The following is a 23,082-nucleotide window of genomic DNA, read 5'->3' on the forward strand; positions in this document are numbered from 1 at the left end:
GGGGTAGTGGTGCCGGGCAGAAGGGAGCAGCTAACTCTCCTTTCCTCCCCTTGCCCCAAGCCTCTCCCGGAGTCACTCGCACGAGCAGGGGGGCAGATCCCCCTTTGCGACCTCGGCCCGCAAACAAGGGAAAGGGAGACGTGGCAGTTTGGGCTGGGAGATTTGCCTGGGGTGGTGCCTGCGTGACCCCGGGAGCCACAGGCGCAGGGCTGGGTGCGGCGGGGGGATGCAGCAGCCGCGGGACCGGGGCGCGGCGGATGCTGCCGCTTTGGGAAAGCGCTTGGCGAAGTGTCCGGGCGAAGCTCTCCCTTCATCCCTTCGTCCCTCCCCGGCAGCCGACGGGGAGCGGGAGCGCCCGGGGCGGCCCCACTGCTGCGGCCGGTCGAAGGAGGGGCGCGGGAGGGGGGTTTTGGGGGACGTTGAAATGCAGCATCATCCTCCCGCCCCGGCAAATGCCGTGCGTGCGTGTGTGTGTGTGTAGGGAAGAAAGAGAGCAGCGGTGCTTTGCAGCGGGGGATGGGGTGGGGGGTGCGGTGCCGGCGATAGCCGCACCGCCCCGAGAAGCGGAGCCGGCCGCGGGGCTGCGCGGAGCGGCGGCGGGCGCGGAGCGGGCACTGCAGAGCCGGCAGCGCTCCGGGTGCAACGCCCGAGCCTCGCCGGAGAAAGGGGGGCACCCGGGCGGGGAGGGGGGACGATGCTAGTTGGCTGGGGGGGAGGGTGGAGAGAGGGGAAAAAAAAAAGAGAAAGATTAAAAAAGAGGCAAGGGCCCCCCCTCACCCTCCTCCCTCCTCTGCCCGGTCCCTTCCAGCCCCGGCACACACACACACACACCCCATTGATCAATATTTGGCTGTCTTGCTGCAACTTGCTGCAGTCTTTTAAAGGAGTAATAGAGAGAGAGGGAGAGAGAAAGGGGAACTGACAGGAAGGGGTAAGGAGCTACACATGTCACATGTGCTTTCTAAGACGGCCAGGAGCATCTGCAGGCTGGATCTGGTGGAGGATGCTGCGGCAGGTGATACACAGAGGGCTCCAGTCGTTTTTCTACAAGCTGGGCTTATTCGTGAGCAGGCATCCGGTGTTTTTCCTCACTGTGCCCGCAGTCCTGACCATCATCTTCGGCTTCAGCCTGCTCAACCGCTTCCAGCCTGACACTGACCTGGAGAGCCTGGTAGCCCCCAGCCACAGCCTGGCCAAGATCGAGAGGAGCTTAGCCAGCAGCCTTTTCTCCCTCGATCAATCCAAAAGCCAGCTCTATTCGGACTTGCACACCCCGGGGAGGTATGGCAGGGTGATTCTCCTCTCCAAACCCGGAGGCAATATTTTGCATCAGGCTGATGTGATCCTGCAGATCCACCGAGCCGTGCTGGAAATGAAGGTGAACTACAAAGGCTATAATTATACTTTTTCCCATCTGTGTGTGTTGAGAAATCAGGATAAGAAATGCGTGCTGGATGATATTATTTCAGTGCTAGAGGATCTGAGGCAGGCTGCCCTCTCCAATAAGACAACAGCCAGGGTGCAAGTGAGCTATCCCAACACTAAATTAAAGGTATGCTCTTACTGCATGCTTTTGCCAATTAAAGAGGCAGCACTTCATTTCTTGTCCTAAACAGCAAAGAGAAATATAATCATATCTATCTCTCTATCTCTAAATCTGTGTGATCTGGGCTTTCCTCGGGAAGCAGCTGAAACCAGTGCCTTGCTATTGTTCTGTCCGAGGAGGGAGGGAGGGGGGACTGTACGCTAACCATCCAGGAGAAGCAAGGAGTGGAGAGCAACCTCGGAACCAGGAGAGCTTGTAATGCCTTTAAGGGTTAATACGACGGGGAAAGGGGACAGGAGGTCTGTGTGTGTGTGAGAACTGGGGCTTTGATATCACCTTTTCTAGCCCCACTGTTGGGGTGGGGTAATTTCTCTTTAATGTGGCCAGAAAAGGCTTTCCTCAAATGCACAGTGGGCTCCTGTATCTCCCTGCCTCTGCGAGTGCCATAGGAGCGGCAGGAGGCTTGGTCCAGAAATGGTTTCAGGTGTCCCGCCTTCCTTTTCTTTACCTGCATGCAAAGAAGGGGAAGGGAGGAGGAAATTTTTCTCTTGGTGTGATAGTAATTAACCCAGTCACTGATGGATGGGCTGGAGTTTTGGGATGGAGCCCATCAGCTAGAGGCTTCCAGTAAAGGCAAAACAAGGTAAAAGGTGAAAGAAGTTTCAGTCCTTACAATTAAAAGAATAAATAATTTGGCACAAATGATCTCAGGAATATTTCCCTGGTACACAAGCACCCATCTGCTTCCTCTTTCATCTGGAGCAATCCAGATCACCGGGACTAACCTGCTATGAGCAAATAAGGTGCAAAGTTTGCAGGTGACTGCTGAAAGAAGTTTCTATGAATTACAGTGTACCATGCACCAGAGGCAGGATTTATTTAACAGAGTGTAACAAACTCCTTAGCACACTAGTTTCTCATAGCCCAGGTCACAGTGAAGAAGATATAGTCCTTCTTGGACCAGAGAGGCTCTTAGGGTCTCCTGCCCCCCTTTTTTTCAAAGAGATCCTCAGGCATGATGGAGGTAGTGCTCTTAAAAGTACTGGCTAGATCCTGAAGTTTTCATTTTTTTCTTACTGTTCATATACCAAGAAAAAAAGTAAAGGCAGTCCCTGCCCCAAAAGCTAAAGCAGAGACACAAATCGATTTTACTGGTCTTTTTAATTCAGTAAAAGGGCCAGGTGGGACAGCTGGGATTTGGTCCCGTTGCTCTAGATAGTTTAGTAATTGCTTTGTGCAGAGTTGTGGCTGTTTGAGTTGAGTGTGTGGAAATGAAAAGGTGTCCTTGCTGCTGCGGGAAAGTCCTGAGAGCAAGGAGTGCTCAGAAACACAAGTTATTTTGAATTAAATATACCTGAACAAATTTTATCTTTTAACTCGCTCTGAAGACAACCCTGTTATTGCAGAATTAAAGTGTTTTCTTTGCATTTTGCTTATTCTTAAAGTCAAGATTAAGCCAGTTCAGTGGACAACACTGATAATCTAGACTAACATCATTATAAACCAGCTTTTTGCAGAAATAGTCATTCTACTCTCTCAATCCAGATTAATATTCTTGTGTAGAGAAACCCTGACTGAGCTTCACAAAACTAGGATGGGGTCGCTTGTAATGTGGGGGGGGGGGTGGGGGTGGGGTTACTGGGAGAGCGCATACAGCTCCTCCTTTTTTAAATATAAAAGGAAAGGAAAAAATAACATGGTCTAGATTCATGATTTGTTGGAATAAAAGCGATCAGTAGATAATTCACACAGAGAAAGGTTTTCTCAAAGCATTGATATCTGACTGAGCACTGCTGAATACTAGCCTGGCACCTCCAATTCTGCAAGTAGTTTTGTATCATCTTCTGGATGAAGGAATAAATGCCCTTAAGTATCTAGGTTTGAAGCTGGACAGAGCAGGCAGCTTTCTACCCACTTCTCAGTGAAGGGAGGTAAAGTCACCAAAATCTGTGAGCACACTTTAGAGAAAAGTTAACAATTACGGCCCATTTCTGCAGATAGGGATAGCCCCTGGTGTTGCTGAGAAACACACTTTGCCACAATTTTTCTTTTCTGATATGGTAAGGATTCTGTTGTGGGATCACAGTCAGCCCTGAGCCTGGGCTAGCCTTCAGCTATGGCATGTCCTCAGAGACTCACCTCCTCTGGTCTTTTTGGCTCCAGCTTCTGGGAATAAATTACTACTTTGTATAGATTGACTCACTAGGTCAACTATGAAGGGCTAGGAAGCTGTGGGCAAACGTCTCTTGTTGTCCTTCAAGCCATGGCCAAAATTTTGGTTTAATCCAGGCTCACAGGATATTTACTGACCTTCCTCTCTCTGCACCTCTGAGCAAAGGCCGTAAAAACCCAGGCCTGTGTTGCTTCTTTTGGGGTGTCTAGATGCCTTTAACAAGAAATATCTTGGATGCTGCAGGCACTAGGCTAGAGCAGTCTCTGGATGTTCAGCAAAGGGAAACAACCTCCGTGGCTGTAGCTATGAGGATTTCTTTTTGCCTGAGTTGTGACATGAAGGAGTGGTTGTGGTTACACCTCATGGGTATGCAAAAAAGAGGGCCAAATCTGCCTGCCCTTATTCAGCGTGGATTGGAGTTCATCACACTCACCCATCATGTACTTGAGAGCTTCCTCAGCTAAATGTTCCAGCACCATAAGGACCCACCAAGGTCTTCTAGGTTGCCTCACTTTCCTAAAGGACACGTTGGTTTGTTAATGCTGGTAGGTTTTGCTCTGCCTTATTCTGTTAATAATGGCCTCAGATTTAACAAAATTCTTCTAAGAACAGCATGGTGGGTTTACAAACTGTGAAAATGTCCCAGATGTGCTTAGTCTGCAGCTGACATGGGTCAACTGTAAACCTGTACTGGTTTGGGAATCACAACAACGCTGAGCTGTTCCAACCCCTCTCCTACTCCATCTGGGAGCTGCAAAAACATCTTGTAGTTTTTTTCTTTCCCTCAAGCTTTGTGAGGAACACTCACTTTGTGTCTCTTCTCATCTCCTGCTGGAAGCCAAATTAGTTGGATTCTCTCAGGTGTGGCTGGCTGAAGGCTGGCTGTGGGTGAGCTCTTGCCAGATCTCTCATGGGAACTTCATGGGAGCCATACAAGCAGGCTTCAGCAAAACGCTCTGGTTTTGAAACAGCTGATGTTGGGCTGCAAATCCCAATGAGACTGCTTGGCTTTTTCTGAGAAAACCTATCTGTGAAGGGTAATGATTGTTTAATTGTTACTTGCTGTAGTGTTGGAAGAGGTTATAGACTCGACTACATCTGCCTTCACTGCCCCTCTGTAAGTCAGGAAGTCTTGGTCTCTCCACTTACCAGAGGAGCAGAGACATTGCACTTACATCCAGAGTGCAGACTGCAGTGTGGTTTCAGATGTCTGAGGTGAGTTTAAAATCCACTCTGGCAACAAAGGGGTCGTTGTAAGTTAGTTTACTCTTCTGAAAGGCCAGGTGAACCAGGCTGTAGGAAAATGCCTGCTCCCACTGCTTTGGCGACTGTCTAGCCTTTTCACAGTTATTGCTATGCTACGCTGCAGTCTGCAGCCCAGCCAGAAGAGTGACTTGCCCAAGGTCATGCAGATAGACCGTGGCGGAGCAGGAAAACAAAGCTGGATGTATGAAGTCTTGATGAAGACTTTTGAGATAGGTTCTGGAGCAAGATTGCTTGTGCTTTCCTCAGCCCAGGCCACAAAAACAGTATTCATGTGTTTGAGGTCTATTGTGCCCTAAAAACACAGTCTGGGCAAGTCTACACTAAGCACCAACCACCAGTCACCAAACTGTGAAATTGCAAGTTTTGACAAATTCCAGCATCATTTTTGTCAATTAAGTCTTCCAGGACTGTGCCTGGGCATGGCTTGGGAGATAGCATGGGAAAGGGTCCATTGCAGAGTATATCTACTGCGTTCTGGGAATAACAGTGTGCATCTGCTTGAAGATGTTGTACCCCTGCCCCCAGGGCTGGAGTATGGTCTGAGGCATGTGTTATTTGTTGGTATAGACAGAATTATTGATTACGTGGCTATTATTTCTTGTGCACTATCTGATATGAGGAAGGAGATTGGGTTTTGACCCTGATTTGCCAATAACCCCAGCAAATTTGCTGTCCTTGTTAGGAAAAAAGAAAAAAAAGAAATCACTACAAAGATTGAAAATGATTTCTGAATACAGCCCTTACCCAGAGGAAAAAAAAATGAGCATGAAAACACTTTTTTCAGGTATTTCACCCTTTTACTGTTTCTTTTCATGTTTATTTGCTAGTTTGTCTGAGAAAGGATAATAACTTAACTTATAATTTATCTTTCTGAGATCAGAACAAATATGACGACTGCTGGTTAAAAGAAAACTTTGTAAACAGATTTGGTTTTGTAATACTGCCTTCAATTAATTATCAGTCATTTATGAACACTTGTCTAAACAGCAGCCAATAAAACAGACATCTCTATTACCACATTTGTGATAAACACATCAGCTGGATATTGAATTCTTTCTTAAGTAGAAAAGTTACTTGCATTCACTTAGCATTTTGAAGCCTGTAGTTACAGATATGCTAATGGCCAGATTCTCAGTTTTTCTCACGCTAACAGCTGTACTTTTAAATGAATCTTTCTCCATTTTTTTTCATGGAGATTCTTTCCCACTGCTCTAAGATTAATCCCTCCCTAGATGGCTGTGAGGATTGGGCCACCCCCATGGGACAGAGAGGATATAAAAGCAGAGCCCACTTATATCACGGTAGGCATCTGAGTATCAAAATTATCTACAAACTGATCATTCCTTCAGTAAAGTTGGTTCAAGTATAAGATTACTCTGGCTTCAAGGACCAGATGTTTCCTTGAAGGCGATATGACTCTGTACCCTTTTGTGGTACCACCTGTCCCAATCCAACTTGTGGCTCAGGATCCTGTGAAGTGCTCTGTGTCAGACAAAAGCTGCTAAATCAAAGCAAAATAATAAAACATGAGCCGAGAGAAGATCAGAAGAGGAAGGGCTGGAGGCTGCAGGTAGTTTTCATCTCTGTCTTTCGTATCAAGACAGACTTGGGCAGGCTGAGCTTGGAGTAGCTGCTCAGTAGAATGAAAGCAAGTGGAAAATATTTGAAGGCAAATAGCCTCTTCTGGCTCACAGGTTGGGAAACTTATTTGGCAAAAAAAGAATAAAAAGAAAAAAAGATCCTCTTGTTCTTCCAACTGTGTTTCTGTACTGTCCTGCAGGACAAGAAAGGGCCTGGAGGGGCTGGTGGAGCTGGTGTCTGTGGTAGGTTAGCTGTGACCTTGCTAGGAGAAGTCCCTGCAGCTATCAGCTCTTGAGGATATGATCAGACAGCCTGCCAGCTCCACGTGGGCAAGAAGTGAAGTGTCTCTTTGAATTTTTCAGAAAAATTCTCCACTCTTTCCTCTGCTTAGTACATTTGGAAAGTTCTCTTTCTTATCTCTGATAGACCAAGTGTTAAGATGACCCTCTTGCCTAAAAAGGATAGACTATGAGCCCTGACTGTGCCAGGGACACAAAACCAGGTTAACCTGTACCAGAACTAGTTATCCCAACATAAACAAACAACAGAAAGACAGCAGAAACTCATCAAAGCAAGGGTGGGGTTTAAGGTGCTCTTTTTGCATTGCCATTCTTCAGTTATGAACTTATATTTCCTTATTAGTCTCTGCGGTAAATTCCACCTTCACACCACCAGGTTGTAGACAGCAGGTTCCTTGTATGTGAGGCTCATTCCTTCCCATCTAGCAGTTGAGAGCAGTGACCATGTCAAAGACTTCAAAGAAAATATTCTCCACTGATCTCCCAGATGACCTTGGTCAGCCGTTTCATGCCTTTCCCTCCCAGCTCTTCAACTTTTTAGTTTTCTCAGCACTTGCTGGAGGACATGGCCTTTTTTGCTGTGCCAGGCCTTCTGGAGACCTTGCCATGATGTAACAATAAAGAAGCAAATGGAAGGTTGGTTGGATAGAGAGAAAAGCAAGATGCAATTGCTAGCCCCTTCAGTTAGTAATGACTCCTCATCACTGTGGATCTGGGATGGATGTCAACCACTTGCCAAAGGCAGTAAGTCCAGCAGCACTTCGCAACTTTCCTACAATAGCTACTCTTCTGTGGACAGAAAAAATCCCACCTGATTTCCTTTACTAAATATTCAGTTAATGTGTGGAAGTGTTTCTGTGCTAGCATTTTCTAATCTCAGCCATACCTATGAGTTTTCAAACTGCCTTTGGAGCCCCTCACTGTACTGGCTGTGTGAGCTGTTGGAGGGCTCTGAACTTCTCTCTCTGGATTTACAACTGCTGGGTAATCTTGCTATCTGTAACAAAAATTAAAACAAATTCAGATACTGCATGCTAGCAAGGCAAGAGAATGATGAGCCTTAGAAAATATGTGCTATACTATCAGCCAGAGAAAGATGCTTTTAGGCAGAAGAGAGGAGAGAAGAAGAGAGAAGAGAAAAAGAGAGGAGATCCTTAACCAACATTAACGGATAAAATATATATTCTGTGGTAGAAGTGGGAGGAACTTTATAAGGACAAAATTAGATTAATAAATATGTCAAAAATTATGTAATGTCCTTTATGTATATGCAGTATGCATATTACATACATATCTTTCTTAAACGATGATGTAGGTGAGGTTGTGCCATTTGAAAATAGTAAGCTAAGAATAAAACTTGCATTAAACCTTTTAAGTCATTAAAACATAGAATATCCCTACGCAGAGCTCTGCACAGTTGATATCACAGAATTTACGGTGAAGAAACCTGCTGATTGGTTTTCCAAGAGGGGTGAATTGAGTTGGCAAAATCATGATCTTGCATTTCTACAGAAAGCTTTTAATTTATGCAGCCCCCAGATCTTGCACACTCCTAGTGCAAACAGTGAGACATGCTGTGCATGGCTGGGACTTGAGCTGAAAAGCAGCTTTAAATATGGATGAAACAAAGTCTTCAATAATGTAGGAAAGCGGGTGCTGGGTGTGATGGAAAAGAAAGGGAAAGACAACGTGAGGCAGAAAAGGAAAGCTGTAATATGTTTTATACCTCTGTTGCTCACTGTATTAGCCCTGTTCTCTGTTTTCCTACCTACCAATGTGCAAGATTCCCATGCAGAGAATAGATAGTAAAGGAAGTTCTTGGTAGTGGGGCTGTGAAGCATCCTACAAAGGGAGTGAGGGGTGACAGGGCATCTGAGCACTGCAGAGATGATCACATGCGGTGGCACATATTGCCAGGGATTCACTGGGTGTGGATTAGCCTCACTCTTACACTGGTTAGGCCATTTGGGAACAGGAGCTTTGAGTGAAGTGCTTGGAGATCTTTGATGACACTAGCAAGTGTGATCTGGTGGCAGAGGAAGGATTTCCAGCTAAAAAGAATTACAAATCAAAGACAAGCTGGGAATAATTTATTGGTGGGCAGCTCTAGTAAGACACAGAAATTCTGTTGAAGCATTTTTGAGTCCTTAACCCTGCTCACACGGTGGTGGGCAATCCCTGCGCTATGACAGTTCTGCATACCCAGCAGCTGCCTGATGAGACATTGGGCAACCCTCCCACAGCCGTGAGTTGTCCAGATCAGCTTTTCTCCCTGGTTTTATGTTTTGGCACCAAACGTGCCCTCCTCCAACCTACTCTTGCTGCTGTCACAGCCAGGGAGCTGCAGGGGGGGATCATGACTTGTGAGACTGGCATGTCACTACCTGGCTAATGCAGAAAAGTTTTGGTCTGTTAATGACCTACAACTAAGACAGAAAAAGTCAGTCTGCACCAGAGGTGTATAATGTTTCCTGAATATGTATGATGGCAAACGTTTTGGTGTCTGCCAGAATAATTCTTCTTTAAAAAATACCAATTGCACAAATCCTACAGCCTGCTCGTCTGAGAAGGCAAAGGGCAGTCCTGCCTACCTATCCCCTGCCTTTGAAAGCAAAGCACATTGCAGAGAATTTAAGTTTATTGCAGCCCAGCTATGTAGGGCACACAGTTGGGATTAAAGATCAAACTCATAATGGGCCAGTCTACCACAACTAATTTCCTTGTGCAGTTGGTGGGAAACCTGGGAGGTGGCACTGAATATCTCCACAGGGGGTCCTGAACACCTAATGTGTATCCTCCCACAATATATAGGGAACATAAATAGCACCTATAGGACTGGTTCAGTGGGCACCTAAGTGTGCCCAAGTTAGGTACCTAAGCAAGACAGAAAAGTTGCCCTTGTGTAAGACAGGGTTTTGCTTTTCTTACACCTTGCATAGTTGTTTCCACCAGCATCACACAAGTGTTGTCAGTCTGATGGGGAGGTGTTTTTCTTACCACATACATAGTGTATTTTTTCACATATCAACTGCTTCATAAAGGGTGCTACGAGCCCAAAGTGGCCATGGAACGTTTTGCTGCTTCTGTGCTAAATCACATATTACCTGTGCTAAGGCATGCACTTACCTATGCTGCATGTAGTACCACCCATAAAATTTCAGCTGAATCTTTTTCTATAAGGAGTTACAGTACTCTTGAAATCAAAAGCATCTGTGAAACAATGTCTACTTTGCCCTTAATTTTGTCTTGGAGATAAAAAAGAGAAGGGCGGTTTCATTTTGGTATGTTCTTAACAAAATTCTTCAATTTTTTTTAATTGAATGTTTTGAATTTTGAATTTATTTGAAATAATATTTCTTTCAAAGTATTATTTCAAAATTATTTGCAAAATATTTTGCTCTTACATTATACTTTAGGTTAGAAAATAAAGGAGAAAACCAAAAGTTACTTGGAAAGGAAATATTTTCCCATGTTCAAACTTTGGGGAAGGAGACATCACTCTGAAAATCACAGAGAAATGAAGTCACCCCACCAACTCTGCCTGGCAGGATCCTGCATGGCTGAGGACACAGCCCACTTGCTGTGGACATAAATGTATCCCCCCACATGGTAATCTGGCTGTTGTTAATACCATTTTTCATTGGAGACAATGGGCCAAGTGTTAACGGACAAAATGATCCTTTCTTCCAGTTTTCCAAGCAGGTTTAGTCTGTAGACCAATTTGCAGTTCATTAAAAAGAAAGATGCTGTTAGCAGTACTTCAGTATGCAATGCAATCTTTTGTGTGATGGGACCTGTGACTTAAATATAAATCACTCTTTTCCTAACCATTTTCCAGGATAGTTTCTTAGAGCAGATTTTGATTCATTAAAAAAATACAGTAACAAATTCAGTACTGAGCAGATGCAACATAGAAATATTCATATGTATTTTCCTCCTGAAAATCCATGCTACAGTTTGCTCGTGTTAGAATCATAGAATCAGAGACTAGTTTGAGGTAAAGAGTAAGGAGGTTTTTGACTCCTGTCCTACTGAATGAGTTTTTATTCACAAATCAGTACAAAACATCCCCCAAAAGAGATTGCACCACATAGACTTTTGGAATCAGATGACAAACTTCTTCAGGAGAGACAGTATGGTAATAAATGCTTTACCAAGGTTTGTGGTTTGTTGGGTTTTTTTTGTTAAGTAAAGTAGCATTAATTTTCCTGTCTATAATAGATTTTCCATCCACACATAAAAACCACTGGTCACCCAGTGGATGCACAACAGAGTTATTGCTGTAAATTGCATAGAAAGTTGGCACAGCAGCAAAGAAACGTGAACATTTCTGAACATTTACAAACGTCTGTCCAGTCCTTTCTTTCCCCAGGCTTCGAATTAGCACAAGTATTAGGCTTTAGGTATATACCCTAGCATAAATTTCATAAGCTTGACAAGCTAAGAGCTCCACTGTTCTCATAAATCATTTAATGTTTTGGTTTTGAGAAAAATTCAGTTTTAAAGAAAAGGTATTTTTTTCTCCTAAAAGAATAAAGCTGGTATCCTTAAAACTTTTACAATCTTCTTGCCTCTAGTATAAGATTTTGGAGATGGGAGAAAGGGGAGACATCATTGAAGGGAAATTTGTGTTATATAAATGCTAAATACTGTAATTGCTTATGTTCAGTGGTCTTTTCATCAGAATATTCACCTTGAAAGGAAAGTTTAAAGCAGGTAATGACCTGACAGGTAATGTCACTACTTAACAGATCAGAACAAAGCTCCTTTAGGAATGCTTCTGATACTTTTCTTGTGGAAAACCCAATTACTCTTTGAAGCAGCAAAAATGACAAGGAAAATAAGACAGAATAGGACTTTTATGACTTCCTTTAGAGCAGCTAAATAAAAGGTAACCAGGACAGAGAATAGCCCACAATGAAACTCAGAGAAAGTCTACTGCACCCTTAAACCATTTGAACTGGGTTTTCCTGTAGCCACTTCATTGAGGATACAGTGGACAGAAAGGGCAACATCTCAGATGCTGTTCTGTGAAGGAGCAGATTGGGGTGTGGGATGGTGATTTTGGTGCAGGACCACATATTCAAGAGTTCATATTCTGCTCTGCCTCAGATCCTTCTTTCCCTTACGTTGATTTTCCCATCATGAAGGAGTGCTCTGGTGCTGCTGGAGAAATTCAGTCAGAGAGATGTTGGAGTTTTATGGGCAATCATCTCATGCCTCTTCCATGTAACACCAAGAGGTCAAAGACATAAAAGGTTTATAAGGCAATCTAAACCCATTCCTTGGCCTATGCAGGATTATGAGGAAATCCTAATAGAAAAATTAATTCAGATTGGATTGGATTGGAAATCAGTCCTGTGGGCTGGAAACTGGCTGAAAGATTGTAAACGAAGAACCATGATAAATGATAACGTAACAAGTTTATGGGAGATATCTTGCAGGGTGTCTGGAGAATTTGTGTTAGGTCTGGTCTCATCTAAAATCTCTATTAATTATTGGGAAGTGGAATTGAATTGCACAGGAATGAAATTCACAGATAATATTAAGCAAAGAGGACATGTAGCAGCAGCTGAGTCAGAGAATTTACACAGACAGCACCTGAGCAGTTAGAAACCTGAACAGAAAACAAAACAATTTTCTGAAGAGTTTTGGTTACATTCTGGTCCTCAAAGGGCAGTCTAGTGTCATCCCTAGAGACAGATTCCTATTAGCTGAGTTTTGTGAATGTCAAATTGAAGATGCAGTGCTTAAATGATATGACCAAAGTCAAAGAAAAGTTGATGTTAAAGTTGGGATTTTGCAACCCCCACAGAAAGGGCACTTGGTTTTACTTCTGACTCTGACACTGCTTTGCAAGTACGGACATTTCACTACTTGGTGTTGTCCTTCATCCTTAGCCTTCTTGCAGGTCAAGTTCTGCAGGTCAAAGGCAGCTCCATACGTTGAGTTCGAACAGTGCTTTGGAGGCTGTGATAATCATTGAAGCCTTGATAGACTATAGTTTTGCGTTGGTCCTTCTGTTATCTTTCCAGAACGAAATCAGTCATCTTCTGGAGCTTTGCGCTGTGTGGAGTTTGGATGTGTCAACCTCAAAGTTGTTTTGCCATGTTGTGCATCATCTGATTGTTCCCCAGCACTTCAAATTAGAATATCTTCAGACCCCTAATTTCACAGATTGGTTCCATTTTATCACTGTTGAGTATTGTCATTCACTAATTATATTCTGGTGGTGCCAGGGAAAAATTCCTACAGCAGTCTTAAACTCAGCTGAGCAGGATAGTTACAAAATATTCAGCTGGATCATTTCTAGTACTTTCAGTCAAACTTGAGTGTGATTGCAGACCAAGCCTCTAGGAACAGGTTGGTGATGTTTGCAAAATGGATTGTGGAGTCAGGCCATTTTTCCTCCTCTTCTTGACAAACATCCGCAATGTCAGGGCATTTGTTCCAGTGGATGTTTCCTAGTCTGGTCTTCAGAGTCAGGCTGTGGCCCTGCCCTGACACTGACGGTCCTTGATGTAGCAGTTGTAGATGCTCATACAGAAAGTCACGATGGGAATACTCATCCAAAAGATGGGATATATTTCTTCTAATTTGGGCCCTTATATATTCAGCACCTCATCGAAACTGGGACAAATGTGCAGTGAGAGGAGAGAAGGGTGAACCTCCAGAAGCAATGCATTTCACTTTTTCTAAACAATTACATTAGGATGTGGTGAACTCACCCTTCCGAGACACCATGGACCAGAGAAAGAATGTTCATATTATGAATTTACCTTTCAGATTAGGTTAAAATTAGGTAAAATGAATCCCACTATATATTTATTTCAAATCACACACTAAAAAAAAATTGAGTTCCATGAAATTTCCATAAGCATGGGAATATGCTAAATATGAAAATATTTATAGAAAAAACTTATGTCATGTGAAGCATTCCAAATGACCTAGGGAATAATCTACATTTGAACTGACATGAGAAAAAACTTTTCAGAATAATTTCATGGGGAAAATCAAAGCTTCTTCTCAAGTCCTTTGCAGCTTTGTCTCACACTGAATCTCCGAATTTTTGCAAATTATTATTAGATAGTTGCAAAAGAACTAAAATACATTCATCTGAATAAGGAATTAGCTTTCACTGAAGGCACCGGAATTAAATGCCATACTCCTGCAAAATAGATTGCCAGATATTGGCAGTTTATTGCATCAGTGAGACTGAGATTTTGCAGAGTGCTCAGAAAACAAATGCTGTGATTTTATCATCTGGAAATACTTTTTCATCTGATTACTCTTTGGCTTACTTTATCAGAGTTTTTCCCTCAGTATTCATTTGTTTGAAAGCCAAAGGTGGCTAGATACCATGAGGTCGCACCATCTGCAGCACTTTTGTTTCAAAATTAAAAGTCCAATCCTTGTTTTTCTGCCAGAACCAAAACCTTTCCAAATAGATTATACTAATAGAAATTGAAAAATCGCTTTGCACTCCAAGGGACTTTGAAAAACCTTTTTAAAAAATATGTATTACATTAAAGTAACAGTAAAATACCTATTTGAGAAAAATAAAAAGTTTCGATGTCTTGCAGGGAAAGGTCTCAGATAAGATGAAAAAGTGGCTGTCATTGTTATTACTATTATTTGCAATTAATACACTACATTTCTCCAGAAATGTTTATACACAGTAACTAAATATTCATCTTACTTGGTATCTTGAACTCATTCTTAACAATAGTATTACACCAATATATAAATCTAGGAACACATATAATCTAATCTTAAGCATTTAATGAAGGTACTTAATTTAGGTTTTGGGACATTGCAGGATTTAAGAGGACTGAAAACACTAAGAATGAGATCCGCCTTACTGAAGATCAAAATCACCCTTGGAAGGGGCCCATTTTTCTCTTCTCCTTGAGCAGGCAGCCTGGTAGACCTGGCATATCTAACCTAGCAGGTTTGCTTAAGATCCTGACTCAGGACCTTAGAGCCTAAATTCTGGCATTTCATGGTTTGTGTCTTCTGGCTGAAGAGGCACATCCAAGACAGAAATTCTATCTGAAGTTAATAGCTACCATGTACTCCCAGAACAGGACAAATACTCAGCCATGAAATACCGCCACCTTGAGGATGAAGCTACTCAGGTGTTGCATAGCTGACACCACTGCCGGACTTTGGGGTTGGAGCACAGGAATTAAAGAAACCCTCTGCCACCTGGCAGCAAGGAGGGAATTAAATCTTTCTCTCTTCTTTTTTGGTTTTTTTTTTTTTTTTTTTTGTTTTTTTTTTTGTTTTTTTTTTTTTTTTTTGTTTGTTTGGTTGGTTTTTTTTGTTTGTTTGTTTGTTTTGGTTTTTTTTGTTTGTTTTTTTCCTTTTTCGTTTTCATTGAGTTTGCATAAACCTGGATTATTTTCCAAACCATTTCACCACATGCCATAGGAAGTGATGCTCCCAAGCTTTGCAGGGAGGAGGTGTAGGCTCAGGAAAGAGAAGGAAGAGACGTCTCCTTTGGCAGCATCACCAGTTCAATACTGTGAAATACAGTGACTGAAGAAACTCTAGTGCCAGATGGGAAGATCTTTGGAGCATGGGCAGCTTTCTCCAGCTGTGTGTTTGCACAGTACTTTGCACAGCAGTGTCCTGGGCTGTGCCAGAACTTCACTGGTGAGCAGTAATTACGGTGTGGACCAAGACCTCAGTACCTGCTCTACCCTCTGTGATCGTTCCAGGCTTCTGCAGCACAAAGGCTGCATGAAGATGAACTGTTCCCAGCATGTGGAGCTTGATCAGTGGCAGTTGGTAGCAATTCCCATAATCTCTAGATGAAGGTTTTGGGCTGAAGCAAAATTATAAGGTTGTTGCATGCTGTTGTTTAACATTTGTTTATCATTGCAAACATGGTCTGTGCAGACTGAGACAGCACGAGGCACCCTCTCCCACAGAGTATGGTTAAAGAAGTAGAGCTGCCCCTTGTAGTGTTATCAAACTTCCAGTGGGAGAGCTCTCCAGGGATGGGAGGCAATGAGAAGCCCAAAGTGGAGATGATACCATGAGCTTTACTTTTTTGACTGGAATAAGAATTAGAGAAAACATGTAAAAGAATCACACATGAAGGCACCTTCATCTCTATGGGCTACTAAGAACATAAAATTTTATCATGAAGAGCATGTGTTACAAGGTGATCTTGAGACAGATTTTACAAATATAAAAACTACCTGCTGGTGTTCATACATGGGGGCGAAAAGTCTCTTTGAACATACTGAGTTCAAAAGTACCTTGGGTAGGAGTCAGCTATCTCATATGCAGATCCAGAAGCCCAGCTTCTGTTATATTTTAGTGCATAAGTACAGGTCTATTTAAATGCCTCATTCCCACTCCCTTTTTCCAAACTCTTGTCCAACATTATTAAAAAAAAAAAAAAGGAAAAAACCATCTGAAACTAGACATTTTTTTTGGCTCTCTCCAGCTAACAAATGGCCAAACTCATTAAAAACCAGTGTGTGCTGGAAGGAAGGGGATGAAGCTTTAGGGTAGAAAAATTGCTTCACAATGCCAAATTTGAGATTAAATAAAAAAAAAAAAGGAGGAAAAACTGACTAATTATCTCTTTAAAAGGAGGAATATTCTGCTGGGAGTGTTAAGTGTCCTTAACTGTATCCGTTTTGTGCAGTGACTTGTTTTATCTTATTGAGCACTGTGAGAGTGGAAGCTCCTGATAGGACTCTGGTAAGAGCACAGCAGTGCCTTGCATTTGAAGGCTGAGCTTCGTTAATCTCCAAACTGCTTAGCTGGAGGTTAACCTTTAAAGCACACTAGCCCCAAAATCTTGTCACATCATGCTTGGCTCCTTGTCTGATTCTCTGTTATTTCTTTTCTTCTTGCCTTTGATAAAACATTATTGCAGCATTTCAGTACTTTGGCTGCTGGTCCCCAGAGAAACCAGGAAGAGCAGAGACAGAAAATTAAAGAGATGTTTGCCAACATAAAACATAATTTAAAAAGAAAAAAACACCCTTTCCTGTGTCATTATTGAAACTTCAGATTGTAAGAGCTTAAATGATTCTTGTGGATATACTTTACTCCTCACTTTTTATTCTCTGCTTTTTATTTTTTAACATTTCCTTTAGATGGAGTAATAAAACCAGCCAAATCCAACTCCTTTTGCTTCCTGGCAGGTTTTCTTTCTAATTCTTGTGTGTATTCGACTTCAAGCAGTGCGGAGAAAACAATTAGAAGAGCTACACAGTGGGATGCAGACAAAGCAAGAAGGCCTACAAACCTTCCAGTGAAAACCTGTGATCCCTTTTCAGAATCTCCTTTTAGTGACAATTTTTGGTTCTCATGCTGATTCCCAAAACCCTTCAACCTGGGCATAAGAAGCGTGTGGTGAAGTTTTGCAAACAATTTTCTGCTTTTTTCTCCTTATTTATTTATTTAGTTTGTTAGTTAGTTAGTTAGTCAGTTGATATAGAAAGAAGAGGAGAAAGGAAGTTTTCTTGTTTTCTGTTGTCTTTTTTACTTTAAGAATTAGGTTCTTTTTTAGCCTATAACTCCATGGAATTCAAAAAAAGCTTTAGGATTGGATGCCTCACAAGAGACAAAAGATATTTGGGTGGAATATTTACTCACATTTGGAGAAAGCTTGACCCTCTTGAGGTAACAAAACTCCCTTGAATTTCACTGGGGCACAAGATAGCTTTAATTCATTAATCTTTCTTGCTTTTTGTTGTTAATTTCATTCAAATCCCTGCATTTGGGAGAAGGATTTATTTGTCAAAAAATGAACAGTTGCATTCCTTTTCCCCCTTCCCTGCAGCTCATTTCATCTTCTTGTTTGTTGAAGAGCTGGAAAATCCACAATAACTATGACTATCCCAAAGGCATCTTCCAGCCATTTCACAGAAGACACTGTCTTGGTGTGTTGTGGTTTAGAAATGCACAGAGATCCAAAATTGGGTTAAATGGGCCACTGGCCTGCACTGAAAAAACATTTCTTGTCTTTTCATACTCTTTGTAATTTTATTCCTTTCCTTTGAACATTTTTAACACTGAGTTTGAGCTGTGGGTGAAATTAGAATTAATATGGAGTATTCATTAATAGGAAGTGTTTATGCTATAGATCCCTGGAGTTTACAAAAAATGAGAGATGGTAAATGTGTTCTTCATACACATGCTTGCATATGTGATTGTGAGTATTTAACTGTATATGTCCAAATATTGGCGTTTTGTGCATCTCCCTTGAGGCACTGCTGTCTCCTTAGTGATACATTCCTACATTTCTTCTTGGCACAAATGAAATCCTTTGGGATGAACAGTAGCTGTGCACAAGACCACAGAGACAAGTACAGTTGTTTTTTAATTGGACTTGGGTATTCTTCATGGCTTAGCAGCTGGCAGAGTCCTAGATGTTTTCTCAGTTTGCATAGAGTGGAGGGCCATAACTGTACCATGCAATGTAGGAGCCTGGATTTCTCCTTCTAAAGCCATGTGGCATCTCCTTGCTAAAGTCTGTTTAAAGCAGGATTTGAATATATGAATAATATGAACCCTGTCCTGCTTGGTGATGTGAAGTGTGCAGGTCCTGGGGTAGAAAAAGTGCTTTTGAGGAAATTCCCACACCTCTGTGCAAAGCTCCTGGTTAGCTGAATCAACCCACCATGATCTGGACCTGGCCTTGCAAACAGTGCAAGTGGGGGAACATGGCCCTTTTCAAAAATCTCCAGTAATCAGGGCATGGTCCTGTGCATGCTGAGAGGAAGCCACTGACCCATAAGCCAATCCCCTGCTCCTTTCTAGATAAGAGGCAGAGCTGGAGTTATTCATGCAACCCTCTACCTTTTCCCCCACTGCTCACCCTTTGCATGTTGACCTGTTCCAGGGCACTGGGGATACCCCAAAACTGGGGATGGGGTTTAAACCCTCCTATTTTGCATGGTTCCCTACAAAAAGGAGTAGAGCAGCACACTGCAGCATGCAGGTCTTGCAAAACTGATGCCCAGGAGCAGATAGATGTCAGCAGGAAAAAATAACATATATGCTTCCCAGCCTGAAGTGTCACTTTTGGGGTGAAAATGCTTGAAATTTCCTGTTGTTCTGTTGGGGTGTCGAGGGGGAGGTCAGTTTAGGGTTGAGTTACTGCAGTTCTGCTCAATGCTACCATGTGGCCTGGGGTCCTGTGGGGAGGTGGGGAGGAGGGATGCTGGAAGAGGATGGGAAGGCAGTGACCACTGAAGCATTGACTGCAGTGCAGTGGCTCGCGAGCAGGGCTGTGCTCATCTGCTGCCACTGGCATAGCAACACGGGGCATGTGAGACAAAGGTCTGCTCTTTGCAGCAGGATGTCAAAGCGACTTTGCTTCCACCTGCCTTCTCCTGCCCTCTTTCTGGGTGGTCAGGGTGCAACGAGAACTGCTGCTTCATTACCTCTCGCCCTGTATTTTCTTCCTCCTTTTCACACCTCCAGTCTCTTCAGGGCACCGCATCCCATAGCCCCACTTTTATTTTACAGTTACAACAAACTTCACTTCTTTTGCATCACTGACTACTTTCTTGCTACACAAATTCCCCCAGAAAACACACTTCCCTCTTGCTTAGTTTGGCCACAGCCATCCCTTTGACAGGAGCCCATTCATGGATAGGCAGAGGAAACTTGTTCTGGTCTTCAGCGGTTATTTTCACTGTTGGCCTTCATCCCAGAGGATTTAGGGGCTAGATGCAGACTGAAATTTTACTCTGTAACACCAGGGAATGTCCATTGTCAGGGACAAGCTGTGAAAAGCAGAAGGCTGAGCCCAAGGTAGCTGCCTCAAGGGCTTTTGATCCTAGACAGGGCAGAGCACAAACTCTAAGGACAATATAAGGTGGGGAGGGAGCTGTAGCTCTGTGCCTGCAAGAAACAAGAGGACAGCGGTATTTTAAGACCTACCCTGGTAGATTTGCACACTCAGGCTTACCTATGACTTGAAAGGTCCTGCTGACACAAATCTCCTGTGGAACTTGTGTCACCGACAGCGAGTTGTATTGAGCCACCCACCTTCCCCTCCTCCTGAGTAAACCATCAAAGCAAACTGCATTTTGGGACCCATCACATAAGGCAGGGGTGCAGCCACCAATTCACCTGCCTGAACTGTCAGTGACAAAGCTATTTCACTGCTGTGTCTGTGACTTTGCTCCCGATGGAAGGGAGAGAAGAGACAGCTGTACCCCAACCATACCTCCCTGTGCTTGCAGTCCTCTTTGTGCTGTCTGTAACCCCCCCATCTTCCAGCAATACCCTTGCCGACCCAGGGGAGGTGTTTAATCACAGCCAACACAGACATTACTCGGCAGCTTCAAGGATGCCACTGTGTCTTTGGGTGCACAGGTGTCATTTAGGACAGCTGGGAACAAAGCTGTGCTGGGAGTGAACTGGGCAGTAAATCTATCCCAGAAAGATTGCCCAAAAGGTTGTAGAATTCCCATCCCTTGAAGTTTTCAAGGCCAAGTTGGATGGGGGTTTGAGCAACCTCTTCTAGTTGAAGATGTCCCTGCTCATTGCAGGGAAGGGGTCATCTAAATGACCTTTAAAGGTCCCTCCCAACCCCAACCATTCTATGATTTTATGAAAAGCTGATGGTTTTCATAAAACAGCTAAAACAACTGACTACATCCTAACCTCTGTGGATTTTAGTGTAATACTTTCTATGACCTACATTTGATAGAGTAGGAATGTCCTTATCACAGGGAGAAATAACTGCATTGATTTCATTAGGATGTTTATCACACAACGTATTTTGACAGATATTCCTGGTTGCCCTCTGTTGAACACTTTGGCATTTTTGAGGTAAAATAGTGTTTAACCAGGATGGAATGCTTTATCTTAACATTCCTATAATGTAACTTGATAATGATCCATCACTCCAGTTGATAAGAGGTACCAGTTAAGAAAAATAAAAATAGAGATAAATTTGCTTGCAAAGGACCTGCAAACGTTCTTGAATGAGAGTGATCTGGCCATAGGATACAAGGCCTCATCTCCTCCTTGCCAGGAATCTGAAATTACTTTTAAACCCCTCATCAGTTATAACCTCCCCTGAGAAGGGTGCTGGGAAGGCAGGAGCAATGCAATCTCAAAAATACCTCAAACCCTCTGTTTTCCTCTGTGAGAGGGAAGTCAGTGGAGACTGGTGCCATTCGAAGCAGGGAGAAAAAGACACATCTTGCTCAGGGCTGGTGCGACAGTGAGCAGTGACAACACAGAAGCCCTGGGATGAGAGTTGGGGGTGAAGCAGCCCCACTGAAATTATTAAAGAAATAAAAAGGTCCCACGTAATTTAGTAGTAAAGGAGTGTTGCTAGTATCCCTCTGGGCTTCATGCAGAGAGGATCTATGCCTACATTAACACCAGCAAAAGATATTTAGCTCAGTAGGAGCAGCTGGTTTTGTTTAACCAGGGAGGTTCTGCTGTGGAGCAAACCAAATACCCCCATCATTTACACATCTTTCTAGGATATGGAGAGTCCAAGCATCCTGAAGAGTTTGTAGCCTGAAATATGGTACAGGTTTATTCTGCATCCATCCATTCACCACCATTAATGATTTTTACTGTTAAATAGACAAAGAGTTTGGATTTTCAACGACATGCAAGGCCAGGTCTGCATAAGCACAGGTAACAAAGTCCATCATGCTGGGGGAAAAGGAGGACGATGTTGTCCCCACATCTCTCATTCTTCTGAGTCTTAGTTCTTATTCTCCTCCTTTCCAAGTCTAAACTTACCAAATGGCTTTAGGGCATATAGGAAGAGAGAAGGGGTACACAAAAAACAATTTAATGTTTTCTACCAAAGCAAAGATTTTTGCTTGGCCCCTGTTCAGCTCGAATATCAAATGCCACAGCAAGTGATCTATACTTCATGCCATTTTTAAAGATCCTCAGATTTGGAGAGAATTAGCTATCATCGGAATGGACGATGACCATTTTTGTCCTCTGGGAGAACAGACGCTGTGAAGTTTTCATTAGATATTAAGAAAAAAAAAAAAAAAGGAAGATAAAACCACATAGATACAGCCTGGGAATTGAAACTCAGGCTCCAGCCATGCTAGTGACCTTGCTAAAGACAGTTATCATCTTCTGTTGCTGATCATCTGGAGATAGATGGGTTTAAAATGGCGTACAACCAGTAACTATTATTGTTACTCTATTTTTTACTTTGCTTTTTGTGTTTTGGATCTGAGAGTAGCAACATATGCAAGTAAAATATGTAAGGGATCTATAGTCTGAAAAATGAAATTATCATTATGAAATTCAAAGTATTATCATGTAGGCATGTACCAGGAAAGACGTGCTAATTCACAGCACATGGTTTTTTTTGTTAAGGAACTAGACAGAATGAGGGATCTTGTTCAAAACCTGCCTAGTCTTCAGGCCTCATTTATACAAGTCACTGTGGCCTCATTCCCTCTGGGTTAGCCCAGGAGCTTAGCCATTCGCATCTCCTTCTTTCACCAAGGTGGTCCTGGAGGACAACAGAGAACTTGGGAGGGTGAATATCTGCCCTGAAGTGCCCATGAGACACCAAGAGGTAGTTATGACCCTGGCTTACATGCCCTTGGGAGATGCTGGAAGTTATGTTTGCAGCACTGGGTCTTCATTTTCCCACACTTCGGTCGCCACCTGTAAAATGGGATGAAAGGCAATATTTTTCCCCATCTTTTTTCTGTCTTCCTTGCTAAGATTGTGAACGTTGCAGTGACAGCCCTGCCTAGCACAAGAGAACCTTTATCTTTCTTAGAGTGTATGGCAAAGACAACATATAAGATGTATCAGAAAAGAGCCCCATTTTCCCAAATGCCATGGCACCAGGTTCGTGTTTGCATGCTATAAAAGTAGCAAAGGCCGAACCTTTGCATACATAGGAAGCAATCTGACTTTGGAAAGAAAAGGATGGACAAAATGACCTCAAAGCAATTCAGCATCTGTGATTTCCTCAAATTCCGTCTGAAAGCTTGCTCTCTATTTTGCTGACATATGAGCTGGGTGCCCTATTGTACATCAGTGTAACAAATAGTCGTTGTCTTCTGTTTCATGGGAGATACAGCAGAACATGATTTATTTGTGCCTGCTCTGGTGCCTCCTTTGAAATGTTGCCGTCATTCAGTGCACCTTTTGCAGAGTAAGGCAGATGGTCATCGCAAAGTTTCCCATAACCTTGCTGTGTATGCTGCATAGTGAATCAATGAAACTTG

The 23,082-nt window shown here is 42.9% G+C and overlaps 1 protein-coding gene across 1 annotated transcript in view; it reads left to right on the top strand.

Moving 5' to 3' along the window:
• The first annotated feature begins 599 nt into the window (after positions 1-599).
• The window catches only part of PTCHD4 (patched domain containing 4), a 90,973-nt gene continuing 68,490 nt past the window's right edge, over positions 600-23,082 (top strand). The window contains exon 1 of the mRNA XM_030490676.1: positions 600-1,378. Coding sequence (XP_030346536.1) covers positions 953-1,378 — 426 coding nt within the window. The 5' untranslated portion in view covers positions 600-952. The remainder of the gene's footprint in view (positions 1,379-23,082) is intronic.

The sequence above is a fragment of the Strigops habroptila genome, chromosome 6 (assembly GCF_004027225.2).
Source record: "Strigops habroptila isolate Jane chromosome 6, bStrHab1.2.pri, whole genome shotgun sequence".
NCBI classification, from domain to species: Eukaryota; Metazoa; Chordata; class Aves; order Psittaciformes; family Psittacidae; genus Strigops; species Strigops habroptila.